The sequence below is a fragment of the Camelina sativa genome, chromosome 12 (assembly GCF_000633955.1).
Source record: "Camelina sativa cultivar DH55 chromosome 12, Cs, whole genome shotgun sequence".
Lineage (NCBI taxonomy): Eukaryota > Viridiplantae > Streptophyta > Magnoliopsida > Brassicales > Brassicaceae > Camelina > Camelina sativa.
This window is the reverse complement of record NC_025696.1, coordinates 808813-833576: the sequence shown is the minus strand read 5'-3', so window position 1 is coordinate 833576 and position 24764 is coordinate 808813. Positions and strand designations below refer to the sequence as shown.

At 34.1% G+C, this 24764-nt stretch overlaps 3 protein-coding genes across 3 annotated transcripts; 2 read left to right on the top strand and 1 right to left on the bottom strand.

The window, feature by feature from the left end:
* On the top strand, window positions 259-2770 carry LOC104729301. Its single transcript, XM_010448237.2, has 5 exons — window positions 259-1265; window positions 1358-1438; window positions 1515-1735; window positions 1832-2055; window positions 2151-2770. Exons 1-5 carry the CDS (start codon window positions 374-376, stop codon window positions 2761-2763), a joined length of 2031 nt encoding a protein of 676 aa, XP_010446539.1. The 5' UTR covers window positions 259-373; the 3' UTR covers window positions 2764-2770.
* Window positions 11474-16878, bottom strand: LOC104729300 (coatomer subunit alpha-1-like). The gene is made up of 8 exons (XM_010448236.1): window positions 16627-16878; window positions 16227-16416; window positions 15773-15925; window positions 15613-15680; window positions 14508-14773; window positions 13891-14331; window positions 12031-13816; window positions 11474-11938 (listed from the first exon to the last, which is right to left on the bottom strand). Exons 5-7 carry the CDS (start codon window positions 14752-14754, stop codon window positions 12066-12068), a joined length of 2439 nt encoding a protein of 812 aa, XP_010446538.1. The 5' UTR covers window positions 14755-14773; window positions 15613-15680; window positions 15773-15925; window positions 16227-16416; window positions 16627-16878; the 3' UTR covers window positions 11474-11938; window positions 12031-12065.
* Window positions 21262-22633, top strand: LOC104729299 (ethylene-responsive transcription factor ERF060-like). The gene has a single exon (XM_010448235.2). The coding sequence runs from the start codon at window positions 21468-21470 to the stop codon at window positions 22332-22334; it is 867 nt and encodes a 288-aa protein (XP_010446537.1). The 5' UTR covers window positions 21262-21467; the 3' UTR covers window positions 22335-22633.

Genomic DNA, 24764 nt, shown 5'->3' with positions numbered 1-24764 from the left:
CTCTGTTTCCTCTTAAGATTTGTCTGAACGAAGCTCCTCCCTTTATCAGGTTTTTCTCCTTCAATAAGCAATTTTTGGATTCTTCCTTATAAGTGATTCCCCCAACCAACTACCTTTCCTTTTTCGCGTGGTGAAAGCTACTGCTCACTCTGTTTCTTCTTAATTCTCACAAACCTCCATTAAAGTATAACAAAACAAAAAAAACCTCAAGACTTATCATTTTTTTTTTCTCTCGTCTAATAAACCAATCTCCTTTTTTGTCTTTTCAAATGGGTTCTTTTAGTTTGTTCTGTTTTGTAACCACTGTGAGAGAGATTTCAGGGTAGAGAACAAAATCCGAAAGTTTCGATTTTTATTGTTTGCTTTTGAAGTAATGAGTCATTCGATATTGGAGAAAATGGGATGTTCAAACTCGAAAACATCGATGATGAACACGAAGAAGAAGAAGAAGAAGAATGAGCCGCTTCAGCTATGTAAAGAAAGGAAGAGATTTGTCAAACAAGCTATGGATTCTAGATGTGCTTTGGCAGCCGCACACGTGTCATACATCCGTTCACTCCGGAACATCGGAGCTTGTCTCCGTCAATACGCTGAGACGGAGTCGGCTGATGAATCATCTCCGTCGTTAACCGCCACTGAGGCTGAGAATAATGAGAAATCCCCTTCTCATAACTCTTCTTACCCTGACGACTCGCCACTGAGTCATGTCTCGAATCCAAACCCTAACCCTAAACCCTTTGTGAATCTAAGCTTCATGAAGACGGATACGGCTAACTCTGCTGTCACTTTCACGATTAACCCTCTGAGCGACGGCGACGAAGACGATCTAGAGGAGACAATGCCGGCGTTTTCTCCTCCTCCGCCGCGTCCTCGCCGTCCGGAGACGTCTTCTTGGGACTATTTTGACACTTGTGACGATTTTGATAACTTGAGATTTGTAGAACAAACCGAGATTGATTGTGATGCAGCAGTTGTAGGATTAGGAAAGTTTAGTCAAGGGAATGTAGCAAAATGTGGCACTCAGCAAGACTCGTCGAGTTTTAAAGCAGAGCAGAGGAAACAGAGTTGTGAAGAAGGTGATGATGATGAAGGTGGAAACGGTGAAAGAGAAGATCCATCGGAGTTTATCACACATAGAGCTAAAGACTTTGTGTCGAGTATGAAAGATATAGAGCATAAGTTCTTTAGAGCTTCTGAATCTGGCAAAGAAGTTTCAAGTATGCTTGAAGCTAACAAGATCAGAGTCAGATTTGCTGATATGACAGGTCTGAGTTCTGTTTTCATTGTGTGAATGGTTGTTGATTTTGAAACTGAAATTGAAGGTTGATTCGTGAGTGTGTTTGTTTTTGTTAACCAGGAAAAGGGAACTCAATAGCGTTTCTTGCAGCATTGAAGCGAGCTTGTTGTAGAGGGAAGAGTTCTTCACCAGTTTCTCAAGGTTTGATTTATTATTTATCTTCTGTCTTTGTTTTATGAGTTGTTGTAGTGTTTAAATTAAGCTTTATTTAATGTAGAGCCATTGAGTCATCAAGTTAGTAAAGTCATTGTGTGGAAGAGAACATTGTCTTCAAGATCCTCTACTTCTAGACATCCGTTAATCCAAACATCAAAGGAAGATCATGATGATGAAAGTGGAAGTGATTTCATTGAAGAGTTTTGTATGATCTCAGGAAGTCACTCCTCTTCGCTTGATCGGTTATACGCGTGGGAAAGAAAACTATATGATGAAGTCAAGGTAAAACATATCTGAGTTCATGACTCTTATGTCCGTTGGTGTTGTGCTCAATGAAGTTCACATCTCATTTGTTTTGTCTTTTGTGTTCAACTGCAGGCGAGTGAGGTGATTAGAAAAGAGTATGATCGAAAATGCGAGCAGTTAAGAAACCAATTCACAAAAGATCACAGCGCTAAATCGATGGATAGAACAAGAGCAGCTGCTAAAGATCTTCATTCAAGAATCAGAGTAGCGATTCAGTCTGTTGATTCGATTTCAAAGCGGATAGAGAGAATCAGAGACGACGAGCTCCAGCCACAGCTCTTAGAGTTTCTTCAAGGGTATATAGTATAGTAACTAAATAACCAAATGTCTCTTTTTAATTAACTTTTGGATATTGGACTCTCGTTGATATTGGTCTTTGTCTTCTCTTTAGGTTGATAAGAATGTGGAAAGCGATGCTTGAATGTCATCATTCACAGTACATTACCATTTCACTGGCTTACCATTGTCGAAACTCCTCCAAAACAACAGTGTCCGAGAACTTGCTCAAGAGACGGATTTTGTCAGAACTTATAGAAGAAACAGAGTGTTTTGGTCTAAGCTTTGTATATTTGGTAAACAGTATGGTTTCTTATGTGGAAGCTCTAAACGGTTGGCTTCACAACTGTGTCATGCTCCCTCAAGAACGGTCTTTAAGAAACCGAAGACCATGGTCCCCACGCCGTGTCCTGGCTCCACCTATATTCGTGCTGTGTCGAGACTGGTTGGCTGGGATCAAATCTTTGCCGTCCGATGAACTCAGCGGGTCAATCAAGGGGTTCTCATTAGATATGGAGATGTTGGAGGAAGAAAAAGGTGGTGGTTCGGTGTTGGTTTCGGATTTGTCTAATTTGCATTCCAGTTTGGCGAAGCTTCTTGAGAGATTGAAAAAGTTTTCGGAAGCTTCTTTGAAAATGTACGAAGATGTAAAGGTGAAATTTGAAGCAGCTAGAGTTGCTTACACAACTAATAATAATTCTAACTGCGATAAAACAGTGATGCATTGAAAATTCAGAAGAGGGGTATTAATGTAATTATGTTTAAACTTTCTCTAGTCAATTTTTTTCCTACGATAATATCTTATTTACTCCAAATAGTAAAAATGTAAAATACTATATATATATATGGTACGCAAAAGAATAGTACGCATAAGTTATTCGTGATAACCCTAATCGTGTATTTTTAGCACAAAAGCGCCGCTATGAAGTCCGATACAGAGCTGCCGAACAAGTCAAACCATCCTCTACGGCCTCGCCGGCGCCTCTTACGTCGTCGTTTTCCTCACTACCGGAGGACATTGTATTGAGCTGCTTGGCTCGCATATCGAAAGTGCACTACCCAAAGCTCACTCTTGTCTCCAAGAGCTTCCGTTCGCTCGTCCTCTCCAAGATGCTATATAAGGTACGAGCCCAACTTAAAACTCAAGAGGAATTTGTTTATGTCAGCGTAGAATTGTACGATCGTCCTGGCCTCTTCTGGTTTAGTCTCTGGATAAAACCTGATCGTCAAACTTTAATAACTCAATGCACGTCTGAAGAAAAGTCTACTGAAGCTTTCTTGATACCAGAGCCCTTTTCCTATTCTTTTCAACCACCTTATATAAAATGCGTAAGGGTTGGTTCAGAACTCTACAAGTTCGGCAGCCAATACTCGCTCTCCTCGTCGGTTATGTCTCGTGACGTGAGTGGCAAGTGGCGTAAAGCCCCTAGGATGATGGTGGCTCGCAAGGATCCCCTTATATGTGTCCTCCATGGGAAAATATATGTGATGGGAGGTTGTGTAAATGCACAGTATTGGGGTGAGGTTTTTGATCCAAAGACTCAAACTTGGAAACCTTTACGAGAGCCTGACTGTCTGATTCGGGGCTCTTCGTATAAAAAGCTCCTACCGAGGAGTGGCAAGATTTATATGAAGAGCAATACGAAGAACTTCGTTTACCTTATTAAAGAAAATAAATGGCAAGATTTTGAGGGACACTTGGAGGAGAGCTTTTGTGTGATAGATAATGTAAGGTACTCTTATGTGCATAAAAAATACTCGTGGTACGAAACAAAGTCAAAAGAGTGGAGATCGATCAAGGGTTTGGAAGGACTTGATGCGTATACTAGAGCTGGGACTGAAATTTGTGCTTCTGGTGAAAAGCTCGTAATATTTTGGGACAGCCCCTTGTTATTCAACAAGAAAATTTGGTGTGCTGTGATTTTGCTTGACAAGAGCATCAATGGTGAAGTTTGGGGTCAGATTGAAGGGTTGATATTGTGTTTAAACCCCCTATTTCGCTGTTAATCAGTAATATTTACTCTTGCGTTGTGAGAACATATTGATCAACAGTATGCTTTTGATTTGACACGTGTTTTTAGTCCATAGCTAGCGATGATACATCGTATAAGTTTCATATCCTAAAACATTTTGATATTATCTAATGATAGATTTCCTTTAAGATAAGTGTGCTTTTTATTTTTAGTTTTCGGGATAAGATTACAATTTTGTTAAGTTATGCCGGTCACGTTTCCGGACAACATAATCCTCGGAGAGACAACTGAGACAATGTCGGCATTTTCTCCTGAGACTTTTTCTTGGGACTATTTTGACACTTGGAAAACGGATAGATGAACAAGATGAATCAGTTATTTCTTGGGACTTATTGACACTTGGAAAACGGATAAATGAACAAACTGAATCAGTGATTGTGATGCAGTGGTTATAAGCTACGGATATATATAGTGGAGAAGTGTAGCTGATCGTATTATTTAGCCGTAACTCCTAGAGCTATGATCTCCCAAGAAGACGTACCCCATAGCAAGAACCAATCGCCGTTTCCACACGAAATCGTTGTGAGTTGCTTATAGCCCACGTCTCCGGATAGTACTACCCAATACTAGTATTTCCAAGCTCGTCTGATAAGATGATTGAGCGAATTTGCTTTGATCGCCCGACCCTTCGTATTGCTAAAATTGCCCACTCGTTCTTATCCTTGTTGGTTCACTCTTTGGATAAAACCTAATCAAACCCTAACCAACGGTGGCACGATCAAGAAAAAGTCTACTGGAAATTTACTGGTGCCGTTGCCTTCATTGTACAATTATCAAGTACCAATACCCTGTGTGACTGTTGGTTCAGAAACCTACATAATTGGTGGATACGATCGATGATCCATCCTCCTCCGTGTGGGTGTATAGAAATAGAAGTATTCACACCTTACGTAAAGCCCCTAGCATGTCCATGGCCAGGAACAGCGCAGTGGTTGATGGCATATATCCTAAAATATACGTAATGGGAGGGTGTGCATCAGATGAATCCATGAATCGGGCAGAAGTTTTCAGCTTTTATAATTCTATTTACGAGAAGCCCTGTATTAGAAGAAATAGCATATATGAACTAAGATCTCCAAAGAATTTGATTTAGAGTAGGATGATGGGTCATCCTCATCCATATAATAATTTTCATTCTCTCTCCTTTTTTTAATCCGAAAATAGAAACACAATCCTAACCAAACTTAAAAAAAAAACAAAAAAAATTGAACCATCTTATTATAACATTATTTGTCTAATTTTAAGTCTTAGGAATCCTTTTTAAAGTCTCAAAAATTCGTATAAGAAGTTTGTAATGGAGATTGAACAGTCAAAATTGAATAGAAACATGTCGTTAAACCAAAATATGTTCAATTCGTTTTGAGAATCATGAAAAAAAATACATGTCAAAGTATTTATACATAGACTCATAGTGAAAATTATATAGAACCACATTGATTGAAATAATATAAAATACATCCCATGAGAATGGATCTACCGTATTCTTATAAACAATTTACTAGAATATGATTCGTGCTAGAGCACGGGTTGAAATTACATAATTTATTTTATATTATAATTTTAGAATAAAATATAATTTATATGATTGTTTTTAAAAGTTGTTTTGAATAAAACATTATGCAATAAAATCAAATGTTAAATATGATAGCTTGAAAAAAATATCTATTTTGTAAGTTTATATTGTTAATTTTGTAATTTTATGTATGAGATATGGTTATGTTTGTTGTTTGTTTTTATTTTAAGTTTTGAACATGTTTGGTGAAAGTGTTTTAATATGATCCGTGCTCAGGTAAGATTTTATTTTTAACTGCATAATAAGATCTCAGAAATCACGATTAAGTGTGATAAATTACCAAGATTTTATTCCTTTTTATGCCTAACAATATATATTTTGAAACAATACATTGAATACTAAAGATTCTATTTTGGAAATTGTATAAATCATCAGAATATTTTATTTCAGAGGATTCTTTGGGATATTCTTAAGTGTATATATTGACCAATTAATCTATAACCCGTTTTTTGTAACCAACCTATATTTAATTTATAACATATTTTATAACCAACTTATAAAAATTATATAATCTACAAAAAGGTTGTGTACTTCCGTTTTATTATATAGGACCCGTTTTAAATATAATGAATTCACTGTATATTTTTATCCCCTTTAATAAGTTGTTTAACGTTGTGATTTATCAATAAAATCTGTAGAAATTAAATTTGTAATATCGTGTTTAAAATCTTTCGAAACAATATGATATAGGACTAAAACATTCCAAAAATATAGTTGGGAATATCAACGATTTTACTTGTTACCAAAAATCTATATATCAATTATCAATTTGGAATATTTAGGTGTAACCGTTTGCTCCACGATTTTATTTGTTACCAAAGGTATATCAATTATCAAATTGGAATATTTAGGTGTAACCGTTTGCTATATGAATTAATGTATATACTACGTATAACCTATTTGTAATCATTTATAACCATTTATTAAAAATATAAAGTCTACAAAAACTAAGTAGTGTATTTCTCGTTTATTAAAAGGGGATATATGCGTTGAGTACAGTAAAAGTAGGAAACGGAAAAGGATATATATATATACTAAAATTAAAAAGTTACTAGGATTTCACCCGTGTACTGCGGGGCAAAATATAAATTATTGTATTTTAAATAATAATTTTTAATTTATTTAGTTTTCAAATTCTCAATTAATTAACCTTTCTCTAATTAATTTTGTAATTTTGTTTACAATTCTTTTTCTTCTTATTACACTTTTATAAAGTTTATAACTTAATTACATTAAACTTGTTATTAGATAGAATATAAAATTCTAGATATGTTTTGTTCTCTAGAATTAAACAGAGGTATATGCCTATATGGTATGTTATTTTATATTGTTATGGATATTTGTTTTTATTTTTGAATATTAAGAATGTGTTATAGTATGTGTAATATTTTGTACTTCATATACTAAATAATTTATAAGTCAATTTTCCAAACTATGATTACAAATCTATAGTATATATGTGATAAACTAATAGTTTTAGTGTTGGTTCTATAATCAAAACCCGCCATGCTAGGCGGGTGTAACATCCGCGAACCAATTTTTAAGGTTTTGGTGTGGGTGTCGATCGACACCCTTGGTGCATCGATCGACACCATGTTTTCCGGTTTGGTCGGGTTTGTTTTAATTGCTGTTTGGTTCGGTTTGGTTCAATTAAAATCCCTAATCGTAATTATAAGTGTTAAGAGACGAATTAAGGGTTTTGGAGTCTCATTTTTGTCGCCGTTGAGTGAAAAAGAAAGAGAGAAAGGAGAGAAAACGTTTCTGTGATTTTCTGGGCTTGTTCTTGGAGATTTTAGAGAGATCTGAGGCTGTAGAAGTGATAGCTGTTGCTGGGAACGAAGGAGAAGCTTCTGGAGGTGTTGATTCCATCGTTTCTCAATCCAATCTTCCTGTTTTTGAGGTGAGTGCTTGACCATGGTTGATCTAAGCATGAGATCTCTTTTGTTTGGGTGTGTTCTTGGTTCTTTGTGTTGTTTTGTTGCTTGGGTTCGTTGTTTTCGTGATTCCCAGAGGTTTCTGAGGAGATTGGGTGAGTTTGAGACGGTTTCGATGTGATTTGGAAGGAGAGATCGACGTTCGTGTTCGCGCAGATCGTGTCTGCAGAAGAGGCATCGATCGACACTAGGAAGCATCGGTCGACACCATTTTGAGGGGCATCGGTCGACACTGTTTAGCATCGGTCGACACTATTGTTTGTAGCATCGATCGACACCGTGAGGCATCGGTCGACACTGGTCTCATCCGAGGCTTATTTTCCTGGTTTGATGTATTGTTGTGTGTTGTTTGTTTTGCTTAAACATGAGGGTCTCATATGCTTGTGTGTATAACCTAGTAGATGGGAGGACGGCCTCACTAAGTATTTATGATAATACTTACGCATCTCAATTGTTGTTTGTGGTGTGCAGGTAAAGGAAAAGTGTGATCGTGGNTGGTTCTTTGTGTTGTTTTGTTGCTTGGGTTCGTTGTTTTCGTGATTCCCAGAGGTTTCTGAGGAGATTGGGTGAGTTTGAGACGGTTTCGATGTGATTTGGAAGGAGAGATCGACGTTCGTGTTCGCGCAGATCGTGTCTGCAGAAGAGGCATCGATCGACACTAGGAAGCATCGGTCGACACCATTTTGAGGGGCATCGGTCGACACTGTTTAGCATCGGTCGACACTATTGTTTGTAGCATCGATCGACACCGTGAGGCATCGGTCGACACTGGTCTCATCCGAGGCTTATTTTCCTGGTTTGATGTATTGTTGTGTGTTGTTTGTTTTGCTTAAACATGAGGGTCTCATATGCTTGTGTGTATAACCTAGTAGATGGGAGGACGGCCTCACTAAGTATTTGTGATAATACTTACGCATCTCAATTGTTGTTTGTGGTGTACAGGTAAAGGAAAAGTGTGATCGTGGGATCAAAGGCGATGAGGAGGAGGATGTTCTAGAGGCTTGATTGATTGTGGTCTAGCTATTGTTAGGTTGCTAGTATTGAGTTGATAGAGCATTGTAGGATGTTGGAACCTTGCTATTTCATTGTTGGTTTGGTTTATTGCATTATTGAGTATTGGTTTATTTATGTTGGAATTTTATTGGATTAAATGGAAACTGTTTTATTTGGTTATCCGCGGTTATTGTTTGTTGTTAGAATGTTAGTGGTGGGTATGGGACCACTAGTAAATTAAGGTATTAAAAAAAAAAAAAGGAAGGGTTGTTTCAGCGGGTCAAATAACATGTTCAAAGATTTATAATCCGCAAAAATTCATCATAAGAAATCCGTGAAATTAAAAATTAGTTGTAAATATGTTGAGATCAATGCGTTGAGATCAAAAATCTCGGCCACAGACCCTCCTTTAAGATCGAAAATCAATTAGTTTATTGATTAGGCGGATTGTTTAGGAAATTTGTGTATAGAGAAAATATTGTTTTGTAAAACTGAAAATTTTAATATTAATTAAATTAATTATAAACTTAATACTTAATGTTAACTTAATGTTAAAGAGAATGATTCCAATTGTTTTGGAAATTTATTTAGGATGGAAAATCTTGTTTTCAAAAATAGAAACTTAATACTAATTAGTTAAATGAAAAATAAATTAATGATTAATACGAATGAGTCAATGACATGCTTGTAAATAAGTATGAACTTCAGAATTTATTTCATAAATGTCTCCAAAAATGTATATAATGATAGGGGAGGAGATGTTTACAGTATGTTTTTTGGTTTTAACTAAAAAATTAAAAACTAATATTTTCTAAAATCTAAGAAACATTTGTGTAAACAATTAATATATATTTTTATAAATTAATAGTTATTCTATAGAATGTCTTCTAAAATATAATTGACCCACAAATAGAAAACCTAATCAAAGATAACTTAAAATGCCAAATCTTGGTTGTTGTAATTTAACTTTTTAAATTATGATCTTAACGAATTTATAAAATAATTTTAATCCAATATTGCTAATGTTGTAATTTAAAATTTAAAATTATGATATTAACAAATCTAAAAAACAATTTTAATCAAAATAGCTAATTATAATAACAGCTTTGGTATTTATCAATGAAAGTCATCCTTATGAAAACATGCAATTATTTTTTGTGTGAATTTAACATTAGAGAATATAACTTTTTATTATTTTCGTATTTTAAAAAATCAGAATTAAGACATTTTAGAAAAATTAATTGAATGTTATATGTTAATTGAAAATAACTAAGTTAATTATTATGTTTCCAAAACTAGTTAGTCTCTTACTATCGTTATGTATAACTTAATTACTACAGTGAAAATATTTTCTTTTTTTGGAAAGTATAGTAATTATGGTTCCAAAACAACAACTTAATTAAATTAGGATCTGAGTTTTATGGAAAATTGTGTTTAATATTAGATTTGTAACAGTAATTAATATATATAATATCAGTTCCGATTTTGGAAAATCTGTTAGTCATTTTAATATTTTAGTTTAAATTTCTAAATTAAATTTAAATATCAATGGCAGTCTTGTAAATAGGTGGCAAATTCAGAATTTATTTGGTAAATTATTTGCTAAATGTACTTGAAAAATGTATATATAAGAAACATTTGTGTAAACAATTAATATTTATTTTTACAAATTAATAGTTATTCTATAGAATGTCTTCTAAAATATAATTGACCCATAGATAGAAAACCTAATCAAAGATAACTTAAAATGCCAAATCTTGGTTGTTGTAATTTAACTTTTTAAATTATGATCTTAACGAATTTATAAAATAATTTTAATCCAATATTGCTAATGTTGTAATTTAAAATTTAAAATTATGATATTAACAAATCTAGAAAACAATTTTAATCAAAAATAGCTAATTATAATAACAGCTTTGGTATTTATCAATGAAAGTCATCCTTATGAAAACATGGAATTATTTTTTGTGTGAATTTAACTATTTCATATTAATATTAGAGAATGTAACTTTTTATTATTTTTGTTTTTTAAAAAATCAGAATTAAGACATTTTAGAAAAATTAATTGAATGTTATATGTTAATTGAAAATAACTAAGTTAATTATTATGTTTCCAAAACTATTTAGTCTCTTACTATAGTTATGTATAACTTAATTACTACAGTGAAAATATTTTCTTTTTTTTTAAAGTATAATAATTATGTTTCTAAAACAACAACTTAATTAAATTAGGATCTGAGTTTTATGGAAAATTGTGTTTAATATTAGATTTGTAACAATAATTAATATATTTAATATCAGTTCCAATTTTGGAATATCGGTTAGTCATTTTAATATTTTAGTTTAGATTTTTTAAATTAAATTTAAATACCAATGGCAGTCTTGTAAATAGGTGGCAAGTTCAAGATTTATTTGCAAAAGATACTTGAAAAATGTATATATAGATTAAAAAAAACTTATGTACTTAACAGATAAGGTTGAAATAGTTAACTTTTGCTGGGAAAGTCGTAATCGTATGGGACCGGTTTACGCTGTCTAAACCAAACAAGAAGAATTGGTGTGCGATGATTGCCCTTGGAAAGTGTCGTGGAGGTGACGAAGTATGGTGCAAGATTGAATGGTTTTACTAAAGGAACTAATTAATCTCGTGGTTGATGATGTGCTTATGGTCCCTTTATCATATACCTTCTTGAATTGTATGTTTTGTTTGATCCACTAGGGGTGTATTGAATTAAGAATTTTAGAGAAATGATGTATTGATTTGAGTGAAATTTCATAATATTTTGGTTGATTTGTTAGATTTTTTTTTTTTCTAAGGAGAAATGATGTGATTTGGTGTGATTTGCAATGAAATTTTCTTCAAGCTACTGAAACCATCTTTCTTATTAATTGATGGATTGAGCTATGATTGAAACATCTGTTCTCGTTTGATTTAAGAAAAGGGGAAGGAGACGATGCTCCAAATTCACTCAGACGCAATGACTTAAACATATCAGTAGCAGAGATTAAAACCAAATAAACCCTACCCACGATTCTAAATCCCTTCTTCAAAATCAGAAACAAGAATGCAATTGAGTAACACACAAGACTGAGCACAGACGCCATGATGTGACCGCCGGACGCGGTCTCGGTACGATCGCGGTATGGACGCGGCTTGGACTTACGGCCAACTTTCAGTCGGTGATGCGTCTTGGTCAGCCGTCTCGGTCGCGTCCGGCGTGTCTTGGTCTTCTTGGCTGAGGTCGCGTCCTGCGATCACATCACGCCATGTCTTAAACATATAAGTAGCAGAGATTAAAACCAAGCAAGCTTATTCTTCTTCTTCTTCATCTTCTTCTTGTTCTTCTTCTTCTTCTTCTTCTTTTATTCACTGGAATATCAATGAATAAATAAAAATAGTCAAGAGTTGAAGTAAAAGACACGATAAAGAATCTTAGCTACTGGTTTTTCCCTGAGACTTACTCTGTGTTGAAGCTACTGGTTCTAAACGGCTCTTTCTAAGACACAAACTTCTTCTCCAGGACAGGCAAATCATGTTCACACAAGATAGGCGCTGGGGGCATAGGAAGGGAAGACTTTTTACCTTCAGGCAAGGAAGGCACATTGTGTCCCAGCTTATTTGCCAAAAGCTCAGCAGTATCGCATAATCCATGAACCGAAGCTATGATATAGGCAAGAGGTAAGTGCCCTGCGTCCTCTAGTACCTTGACACGCGATGCCACATCTCCCACGAAAAGTGAATGTTCAAACTTCAACATGAAACTATTGCTCTCCTCCACAACAGATTCCAGGTTCTTCAAGTCTCCAGTTAAGAGATGGAGAAAGGCCAGCCTTTGCCAATTCTGTGCCTCCTTGTAAGCAAGTTTGGCCACACCTACCCTACCATATCTAAGAGCACCCACAGCAAGTTTGTGCCACTGATCTTTCTCATTAAGAGTTCTAGCTGGTGTAACAGCAGCGTCTATGTTGCCACTTTCAATAACAAGGCTAATTCGGGTCTTTTCATCATGAGCTAGAGGAAAAGCAACTTCAGGGAATCCTTTCTGCTGGAGATAATGGACCATAGCCTGCCCGGGCAGCTGGGAGGTACGGATCATACTCTTGACATGGTCGAAGTTCTCCCTGAGGAGTGAAACCTTGAGAGCATATTCACTTGAAACAATTCTAAAAATCTTGAGCTTCACTTGGCGGTCCAAGCAATATACCAAGTCTCGTGAGACTTTGGTGACATAAAAAGGGACATCGAGGGTTCGGATGATTCCACTCTCGCCATTAGGAAGACAGAATTTGAGGTGGTTTAAAGTTGTGTAGATCAAGACACCAAAGCCATCGTCCCAAGCTCCGCTTTTCACACGATTAGTCTCATGAAGGGTGCACTGGAGGACGAGACTTTTACTTGCGATCATGATGGTATGTTTGCTGAGCAAAGCAACCCTCTCCATATCACTGGACCAAACAACGGATCTAACAACAGATGGAGTCTGGATTTCACAAACAACCAGGCTTTGCTGCAGGTCCAACATCTCTAATTTCTCCTCAGATCTGCAAAGCAAATACCCAGTCCCAGCATAGAATATAGTATCAACGGTAGCCTCAGTGATCAGTGGGAGAGAGATCTGAGAGAGCATGCTGCCGTCCAAGGTCTTGAGTAGAAGCATTCTGGGGTCTTTCTGCAGAACCACAAAGGTATCTGTTGAAACAAAGATAGCAGAAACCGTATTGGTTGTCGCAGGGAGATATGTAAGGGTTGGTTGGAGGTAGTAGTACATCTCGTAAGAAGCGCCATCCACATTTGAGGAAGCGAGAATTGCATCCCTTTCTGGATTGAAAGAAAATATCTTCACAATATGGTTTGCTGGATGTTGAGATTCTCTCTGTGCGCAGAAATCATATACGAACAAACCAGGACCCCTGACATAGGTTAAGAAATTTCCACTCACAGCAAATGCAGGACGTTGTCTATCAGGTTTGAAGACGATGAAACCACTGTCATGTCCTGCGGCAATTAGATTCGTCTCAGGGTGAACTGCTAGTGACGAGAATATGTGTTTAAGGTCGAAAGTGTCAAGTTCATTTCGGCGGCTATCCCAGACACTGGGATCCCACACACGGATCCTCCCTCGTGTAGTAGTGGAGACAATTGGGGAAGAATTTACTTGAAAGGAGGCATTTGTGTAAGTGTCGTCATCCAAAGGGTGTTTTGTCTCCAATATGTCTTCTGTCTTCAATCTTGTTCCTGCAAGACTTCCTGCAAGAAAGTATCATCATTAATCACTCTAGAATGAAGGCAAGTAGTGCGAAAGAAAAGAAAAGAATAATTACCATCCGTCTTAAGACACAACAACTTTACTTGGTCATCAGAACAAGAGACAATAAGACGCCGGTCGGTTGGGTGAAAAGAAACGGAGTTGACTCCTTTAGTATGAGTAGTAAGCACCTTGCTAACAAAAGGCCCAGAAAATGGTTTCTCCTGATCCCAAATACGCACAGTCTGATCTCTAGATCCTGACAAGATGGATCCGGTAGTAGGATGAAACGAGGCGCAGGTAACCCAATCCGTGTGACCATTCAAGAGATAAAGAGATTGCCCTGATTGCCCTGATTTCCAGTCCCATATGCGGATAGTCTTATCTTCACTAGCACTCAGGATCCAGGGGGAATCGGGGTGGAACTGGACAGTGCGGACAGAACCTTCATGCCCGAGAAGAGAGAGATGGCACTTGCCTGTGTCGTAGTTCCAGACCTTAACGACGAAATCATCACCTACAAAACACCCAATATTTCCACAGTCAAACCCTAGAACAACGAATCATCATCTCTCTACAGAAGCACCCAACCAATTTTTTGACAAGCTGAAGCAAATCCCTAGAATCAATCTATCCTCTACAAGACCCAAACGGACCCTAGGATGAAAGAAAGAGATGAAAGTTTGTTTTTACCTCCGGAGACGAACAACGGCCTTAAGTTGTTGAAGTGCACACCACGAACAGGTAACTGATGCTTACCAAACCTTTTGATCAACGCCACCATACGATAATCCCACAGCTCGATCCCGCCTCTGTCCAGACTCGCGAGAATCCAAGGCCTCTTGGAGTGGAAACTCACGCCGAGGACAACTTTGTCGCCTTGATCATCATCTTCGCTGCTCTTCGTCTCCGACCTGATCATCATCTTCACCTTCTTCATCTTCCGATCTCGAAACACCCTGCAGATGAAATGTATATTAGGGATCAATAATCAGATTCACCCAACTTGGATTTCGCCTAAACTAGTAGTGGAGATCATAACAGAGAGAGAGATCAATTTACCAGGAAAACGAAGACGAAACAAAAAGTTGTTTACTCACTCACAGATCTGATCTCTACTTGCTTGGGGGTTTTATAAAACCGACAAAGAGAGAGTTTAATCCTTCTAAACTAAGCTCTTTTTTCTCATTCCTAATCTGGTAATTAACGGTTAACTAAGCTCTTTTTCTCTCTTCAATATTAGCTCAATTTCTTTTTACAATTCATTTTTAAAATTTTACATAAAAAATTACTAACAAGTTACTTTTTATATAAACAACCCTCTAGTATGGTCTTTGACAATTAAGACCTCTTTTTGTTTTTTCTTCATTCAAATTTCTCAATTTCTTTCTTTAAATAAACCACAGAAAAACCCCTAAAAACTGACTAAAATACTAATAAATATATATATTCATGTTTAATAAAAGCGTAATACTGATTTTGAAGAAAATAAAAGAAATTTGACAAAGCAAATTTAAATCCACTGAACTTCAGCTAAATAAAACATGTAGTATGGAGAAATGCTATGAGTTTGGAGTTTCAGACACTTGAGAACAATTATCACGGGACTACTAGGCATGTAAATGAGTGTCTAAAGTCACATAACTCTAATCGAAAGGATGGATTGGATTATGAGCAAATTTTTAACATCTTTTAGAATGATTGTGGCTATACTTGGATTGCTTCTTTGTCACAACTAGACATCTCTCATGACTTCTTAAATAACGATTTCACATGATTTATGTTGATTGCTACTTACTTGGATACACTTCATGTCACCAAACAATGTTGTTTGCACACTTGAGAAATCCCTTTAGAGTTCGTTGTCTGCAATGTAAAGAAACAAAACACAATAAGCTAAAAGAGTTTATATCCAATACTTCTTCTTCTTTTGGACTAGGTTTCTAATACACACTCACCTTAATAAGTTTTGTTTCTTGCAGCTCTACCAATTTCAATTTTTCTTTTTTTAACTTCACCCGTAGTCATTTTGATCTCTTTAGCTATTTCAGCTTCCCTTGGCTCTCTCTTCCCAAGCTCTTTTGCAGCTCATCTTTCACTTCAAGTAGAGCCTGAAAATGTTATAAGCCCGCAAAAAACTATATTGAGCATAGATTGCAATATATATATATATATAACCAAGCACATGTTCAATGCTACAAAATACAAACCCAACAAAATGAGATGACGAGGGTAAATCATATTATTGACGTTTGTACACAGACACTTCAAAATTCTATGGTTTACAATAATTCAAGTAACACCAGAGTTTAACATAACATGTATATTATGAAGCAGTAACATGATGTAAGCACTTGTCAAGTATCATATAGAAAATATAAATAACTAACTAAAAATTACAATAAAGTGTACCTTGTGAGAGGAAGAAAGGCTGTCATATGTGGAAATAAAGACCACGAACAGGTTCATCACACGGAAATCCCAAAGCAAACTCGCGAGAGTCCATGGTCGTTTGGTTCGAAAGATCAGCCCCTGAACTCTGTCACTCTTTGCCACGTACTTGGTCAACATATTCCTCGATTATGAATATATCAAAACACTCCTACATAAACCATATCACATAGACACATCATGAGATAATAACAAGAGATAGTGATTCACTCCATACACACCAAAAGAAGAAAGCAAAAGAAATAGAGCACCTCAAAAAAAGACAATTAAGAACTTAAAGATGAATATTCAAACAGATCTAAACGTTTCAAAGAATTGAGATTCAAAAATCAAGATTCAAAATCAAGAAATGGAGATCCACCTCGGATCAGTAGTTTCAGAGAAGAAGAAACGATGAAGCAACCGTAGGATTAGATGCGGAGAGATTTCTTATGATTGAGATTGATATCGCCAGTTCGAATTCACTTTCGCCCGTATAGATCTGAGTTCCCTTGCCTGAATTGTCGCCGAGGTAGGTGATAAGATGATTTGAGATTCAAGAAAATATTTGTTTTTGTCAAGAAGAGAGAGAGAGAGACAGAGAGAGAAAAGACAACAGAAACGGCATCGACAGTTTCAACACCATATAATAATAATATTTTAACTCAAGTTTAAAAATAAACATATAAACTTACTTCTGTCATCGAAGCCCAATATCAACTACGGGGGGTTCCACTTATTTTAATCATATGAAGCCAATACTGACAAAGCCCATCAAGAAACTGTCCCTCTCTTTTGTTTTATAATATACGTAGTCAAAATATTTTACAATTTTTCTTCTTTTTTTCTTTTTTAATCCAACGATTTTAAAATCAGTATTTTGCATTTTTAAAGATATATGTAATTTTAATACTATGCTCATAAAATGATATGAAAAATATTAGGATTTTGATCATATTATTAATGTATTCATTTGATTGCTAGAGATTTCACAAATTCTAACTTGTTATAGTTGTGTAATTTTTATATTCAATTTCTTTTCCTTGAAATTTGCAATCAAGTTTTATTAGGAAAAAAAAAATGTCGACAATCATAAATTTGAGTCACAGTCGAGGGAATATATTATAACTTTATTTTGATTTTATCTTCACCTCCAATTGCGGATAACCAGTTGACATTTGTTAAAGCCAACTAGCTTTGATGAACTGAAAACAATATCCAAAGCTGTATAATAATAGTTATTCAATGTGTCGTGTATGCTAAGTGACCAACTAAATCACCATGATCTTGTCGATATATATTCAGTAATCAACCACCAAGTACAAAAACGGTCCATTATTGACTCCCTCACTTACCGTTACAGATCCTATCTATGTATACTCCATTGACCAGGTTAAATTTCTCACCATTTTATTATATATTATTTTTTTGTTCCAAGGATTTTCAAATCAATATTTTGCATTTTTAAAGATATATATAATATTGATACTATGTTCATAAAATGATATGAAAATATTAGGATTTTTTATCATATTATTGATGTAGTCATTTGATTTTTGACCATAGTCTACCCGCATAGTCTGCCCACACAGTTGACATCCATCTATCCTCATGTTATAGGTCTTTCTAAACAATATTATATTAAATTTATTAAATGATATGAAAAATATTAGAATTTTGGATCATTTTATTAATTTAGTCATGTGATCACTAGAGAGAATTCTTAAACTCGATTTATTTTCTCATCGTTGTGTAATTTTAACGTTCATTTTAAATAAATAAAAAAATTGAAGTCAAGTTTTGTTTTGAAAATTTCACAAATCCAACTTATTTAATTTTCACATCGTTATGTAATCTTAACATTCAATTTTTTTATTTTAAAAATTTACAATTCAAAATTTTATTTTCATGTTCTATATTTTCAGTTTTTATAGATAAAAAATATAGACATGAAATTTCTCCCGGTCGCTTTCCTTCTCTTTATTTCATTCTAGAAAATCTTTGCCGCTTTTTATTTGATTTATGAATAGTTTATGGATCAATTTTCCTTAGGTGCATCTTTATTTAGTCACTATAAACTTTCAAATGCACTAATTTGTTTTAGTAATTGGAAAAAGTCTAGTTTAGATCACATAATATCTTTGTTTGAAAAGAATGTAGTCACAAATTTAGGTCACGATCAGGGAATATATTATTGATTTATTTTGATCTTATCTCACCTCCAAATGGGGAGGAAGAGTTGACATTTGTTAAAGTCAATCTATTAATTGAAATTAATATTCAAAGCTATATAATTATAATTATTTAATGTGTCGTGTATGCTAAGTGACCACTAAATCACCATGATCTTGTCGATATATATAATCAATCACTAAGTACAAAAATTAATTTGTACGCACTTCGTGGGTTGACTTGGAGATTAAATATTTTCCAAGATAAAGTTAGGTTGTCCAGCGGTGCGAATAGTTGATTATAGGCGTGTTTGTTTCGTTGACGCCGGCAACTGCGACAGCAGCAGCGATTGCGACAAACGTAATATTTTTAATCGCTGTATCTAATCGACGTCCAAAATCAGAAATAGCGTTTACCGCAGTGTCATGCCGCAGGTACCTGCGGCAACCAAACGAACAACAATAATTGCGACTGCCGCAGCTGCAGCTACCTGTGGCGACGAAATGAACAGACCCATGATTTCTTCGAATTGTTATATGAGAAGTATAATAATGATAATCATATACATATTTTTAACGTGATAAAGATCCGAATAGAACAAACTTCAGTTGTCAGTGAGGAGGACCCAATAAAAAACCCGTCATAAACCTCAATTTACATAGAGAATCTTCAAATTAACTACTAATTGCATGAATGTTTAAATATTTTGGCTGTTTTATACGAACAAATACGATAGTTAAGGTCTAGGAGCAGGAGCTGCCTATGGGTTTGGTCGGAAAGCATACATAATAAACAACATGTGAAAACTAAGAAATACACATTTAGATGACTATTACTATTATTATGAGGAATTTTCGTTTCGTGTGGTTGCCCATAGATTCAACGATCAGCACTTTAAAAAATATAGTAGAATGTTAAGGAATATAACGAATATTTTATATGACGTCTAATCAAGTTTATCTAAAAAAAGACATTAGAACTATTCCTAATCTACGTTATGATTCTTTTACCAATAAAAGATTAACGATGAGATCAAAAGTAGTTTATGTCTAAAGATTAGCGATATGTTCTTTACTTTAGCTTCTTCTTCTTCTGTCAGCTGTCAGATCCTACGTGTGAACACGCCAGCGTGGATCCCACATATGTATATTTTTTCTCTTGTTCTCCTCTAATCTAATTATGGCTTTTTACGCGTAATATGGGTTTGAAGGAATCTTGAGAGAGTACTACTTACTAAATAAGTGAATAAAATTCCTACCCAAAAAAAAAAGTAAGTGAAGAAAATTACGTGGAAGGCTTATTCATAATAACCATTTTGAATTTCACCAGTAAATGCCTATATTTAGAATATAATGGCTCTTTTTTGGGAGTAAACGTGGAGGGTGAACGATCTTACAAGTAAGCAAGTGGTTCTTTATCCGTGTAAAGCTTTCTGCATCACCTAACTTTCCCAATAAAATAATCTTTGAATTTTGTGAAAAAACAGGTTAATATTATAATATGTTAAATTGAAGTGTGTTTTTGTTCATTTGGATCCCCATGGAACAAAAATATGTTACACATCTCAATGATTTACGACCATGCAATAAATTTATCCAAAATATGTCTAAATTATACATTTGCTCTGCAATATAGCTTTCTCTCTTTTCTACGACATTCAAAACGAAGAATATTAAATTCATAAATCGTCACAAAATCGAAAAAAGGAACATAAAAGAAGGTGAAGAAAGATCCACTAAGCTTCCTTGTGACGCAAACTTAAACCGCCCTTGAGTTCTCACCTCTTTCCATTCTTCTCCAATAGTTTTCTTGACTTTCTCCCTCTATTTTTCTTTCTTGCCTACAAAATAATCCCTCAAGTTTATTAATTTTACATATTCCCCATTCTATGCGATATCGTCTTATTAAATTTTCTGAAATGGACCACACAAGGAATTTGGAATATTTTAGTATGACCACCAATATTCTCATGTTTGATATCTCTACAATTTCTTCCTTTTGTTTGCATGAATACTTCAAGTAGTAATGATTCCATGCCTTTTTCCCCGTCGTTATTCACATGAGTAAAATGTAAAAAAAGTTTTTATAAGAAAATAAAGTTATATTTTGGCACAAGAAAATAAGCGGTGGTAAGGCAAACTGGCCTTTCAACTTGCCGTAGAATCAACAAATATCACTTTTGGCTCTTACGATTTTTGAAATTATTGCTGAAAAATATTATATGTCGTCGATTTTATCGAAGTAGCTCCAAAACTAGAGTAAAAAAGATCATATGGGTCTATGGAAAGTTAATAAAAAAATTTTGTCTTTGTAAACGTAATCAATATATAATATAGTATTTAAATACATTTCAAAATGTATCATTTGATTGTTCGAACACAATTAGATAAAAAAAGTAAAATAGAAATCTAATATAATTTTTCTTTGTAAGGGTTTAATATACTTACAAATTGTTTTATAACCATGATTGATGATTCTTTTTTTATCATACAACACCATAAAGTCGTATTATATCCAAAATATTCCCTGGGAACGGCTTAGATCCAAAGAATATGTGAACGTCGTTTTCCTATTGTCTAAGCCTCCATGGAATAATTAAAAGATTTTTATCAAGCTGACGAAAAAACAAAATTGTGAAATGGAAAACAAAAGCATCTAACGAAAAATATACTACTATTAAATTAACTTTGCTGGTGAACTAATTTATATAATTAAGAATTTATTATGAATTCGATGGGCGGCTTAACTTTTCGAGTTATATATAAGCGAAGAACTTCGCATCAAGCGAACCCACGAGCGACAAAAATTCAGAGAGAGAGAGAGAGCCAAAAAAAAAAAAAAAAAAAAACTTTAAAAAACCCCTGATTCGANGAAGTTTTCGTTTTGATCTATTTCACCCACTTCTCAGTACAATCTCTTCCTCTTTCTTCTTCTTTCTTACTGTATATTTTAATTTGATTCAGTCAACTAAGAGGGTGTGTTTTTAATCCCTCTCTGTTACTTTTTTTTTCTTCGTTAGATCTCTCAAAAACCTATCCTTTTTTAAGATCCATGGCAGCCATAGATATGTTCAATAGCAACACAGATCTTTCAGATCCTTTTAAAGAAGAGCTCATGAAAGCACTTCAACCTTTCACCAACAACTCTGTTTCTTCTTCTTCTTCTCCTTGTCCGTATTCAAACACAATCTGCGGTTTCAATCAAACCACACCTCTCGGTCTAAACCAACTCACACCATACCAAATCCACCAGATCCAAAACCAGCTTAACCAGAGACGTAACACCATCTCCCCAAACCTCGCCCCAAGGCCGGTCCCAATGAAGAGCATGGCAACTCAAAAACTCTACAGAGGAGTTAGACAAAGGCACTGGGGGAAATGGGTAGCTGAGATCCGTTTGCCCAAGAACCGGACCCGACTCTGGCTTGGAACTTTCGACACAGCTGAAGAAGCAGCCATGGCTTATGACCTAGCCGCTTACAAGCTACGAGGCGAGTTCGCGAGGCTTAACTTCCCACAATTCAGACACGCTGATGGATACTACGGAGGAGACAGCTTCTTCAATCCTCTCCATTCCTCTGTTGACGGGAAGCTCCAAGCGATTTGTCAGAGCTTGAGAAAAACAGAGGATGAAGATCACCATCGAATTCATCTCCCCTGTTCTGAAACAGAGCTGTTCCCGCCAAAAACAGAGTATCAAGAAAGTGATGAGTATGGTTACTTGAGATCCGTCGAGAATTCGTTTTCCGATGAGTCTCAGGTGGAATCTTCTTCTTCGCCGGAATCGTGTGTTACTACTAATACTACGTTCTTGGACTTCTCGGAGTCTGGGTTTGATGAGATTGGGAGTTTCGGGCTGGAGAAGTTTCCTTCTGTCGAGATTGATTGGGATGCCATTAGCAAATTGTCCGAATCTTGAAAAAAAAACACAAGTCTTTCTCTTTTTCTTTTTTAGGATCTTGTCTTTCATTTGATGATGTCTCATATTAAGTTTAGTTTATCTCTACAACTGAAATTTTTTTACACAGTTGTCGAGAGAATCGTCGTCTAGGGTTTGTTTATGTTCCTCCTCCTCCTCCATGGTTTTGGTCTGACTGGTTTATGTTTCTTTTTTAACTTTCAAAAACCTTTTGTCATTGACCAATCGGAGAAGTTTCTATGTATTGTATTATCAAGTCTTTAAATTTTCTAATGAAGAATGTAAATTATTAGTCTCTCTTTTTATTTTTCTATTTTACTATTTTATTATTTTATTTGAACGTTAGAAAAGTATAAGATTTGCATGCTGATAAAGTATATAATAATTTACTAAACCTTTTTATATAAACATCTTTTAAATAACATAAAAAACTAGTACGTTTCATATTTTATGATTCAGACAACTAAGCAAAATTTTCAATGGAAGAAAATTGAGATTCTATTTCTGCCGAGGAAATTCCAAAAAACAAAACTAAATATGAATAAATTATAGAACTTTGTTCCGGCGATGATTTAAATAAGTTGTATTTGTGTCTATTGTGGACGATATAGGGCCAGAGGGGTCCTTTGTTGACAATTTGGAACACATAAGCCACAAAGTTGGATGCTTTAAGGTAAAGAATCTTTACAATAACCAACAAATGTGGCAAAGCTTTAAAACTTATGAATATATTTATAGTGTTATAATATACCTACTTTAAAGAATATTTTTACAAATATTATTATACAATATATTCAGAAAATTAGACAAACCAGTCTTATCCAATATTCTGATCCTTTTCTTTCAACACGTAAAGATAGTGTTCATACTTCCAAAAATTTGAAATGGATGTTTATGGAATTATTTAAAGGAATATTTTTTGGAACGTTTCGTTATTAAAATTCTCATAACTGTTTATTTTTTATTGGCATGCGCCTTTGAATAAACTAACTAGAATATGACCGTGCTAGAGAGCACGGCTTAAAATTCCTTCTTTTTGTTTATTTGGTAATTTTTATTTAAAACATTGTGTATATGATTATTTTATTTGTTTTATAAGGTTTTTTTATGGAATACTATGGCATGAAATCTTATACTGAATATGACTTATGAAAATAACATCTATTATGTAAGATATATTCTAGTATATCTAGATTTTAACCTATGGTATAACGCGGATTAAGTTGTGTAATAAAAAAATCAATTTTTGTTTGTTAATTTTATCTGATTTGTTTACTGTTTAAAATTATATATTGTATTTTGATTGTTAATTCTATTACTTAACCTATAGTATAACACATATTAATTTTAGGACCAAATATGTAACGTATGTTTGTCAAAATCATCATGACTGAGAAAGCCTACCAAACAACATTATTTCAAAGTTAAATTTAATCTAAGAAATCATATTTTTGAAATTTTAGCCCATGCTCTAGCAAGAAATCATATTTCTTGAAATTTTTTCATATTATATTGACATATTATTGATCCGTGCTATAACAAATCAAATTAGAGTTTTTATAATTTTTAACTTTTTGATCTATCATATATTTATGATATTCTTAAAAATATCAAATTAAACTATTTTTAAAGATTCCAAATTAAATTATTTAAAAAGTTTATTATAGTATATAAAACTATACAATTCAACAAAAAAATATATGAAATGAATTTAAATATTCAAATTTTTACCTGTTATCCAGTCATAATTTTCTGATAAAGTTAGGTAAGACTTTTTTTTTTTAGTATAATCGGAAATGATTTGTAATGTACGGAGGAGTGATTAATTTCTATTACATTCTGAGATTTTTTTTGTCTATATATAGTTAGTTCATTATTATTTGAGATTTTATTTTATTCTTTGGAATATCTTTTTAAGAGGATTATAATCCTAAATCTATATAACCTATCAAATAATTAATCCATATAACTTATCAAATAATTAATCTTAGTTATAACCTACATTAATATTATATGGTCTACCAATTTGAAGTTGTGTACTTCCCTTTTATTAAAGAAGGGATCGGCGCATAATAAACATTGATCTATATTTAATGAGAAAAAGGATTTTAGTTTAATTGTACAATAGAGAAGATATATAACTCTCTAGTTCAGGTCCTTCAGGATTTTATATTTAATCTAACTCGATTGGTGATTGTGTCAATCCGTCTTCTAACAAAAAAATTATATTTTTTTTGGATTTTTAATATTATAATGATATATTATTTATCCATGCTATAACAAATCAAATTAGAGTGTTATAATTTTTAATTTTTGGTTCTATCATATATTTATAATATTCTTAAAAATACCAAATTAAACTATATAAAATAATTCATATTAAGTTATGAAACAACCCGACCCCTTTTTTTTTTTTTTTTTTTTTTTTTT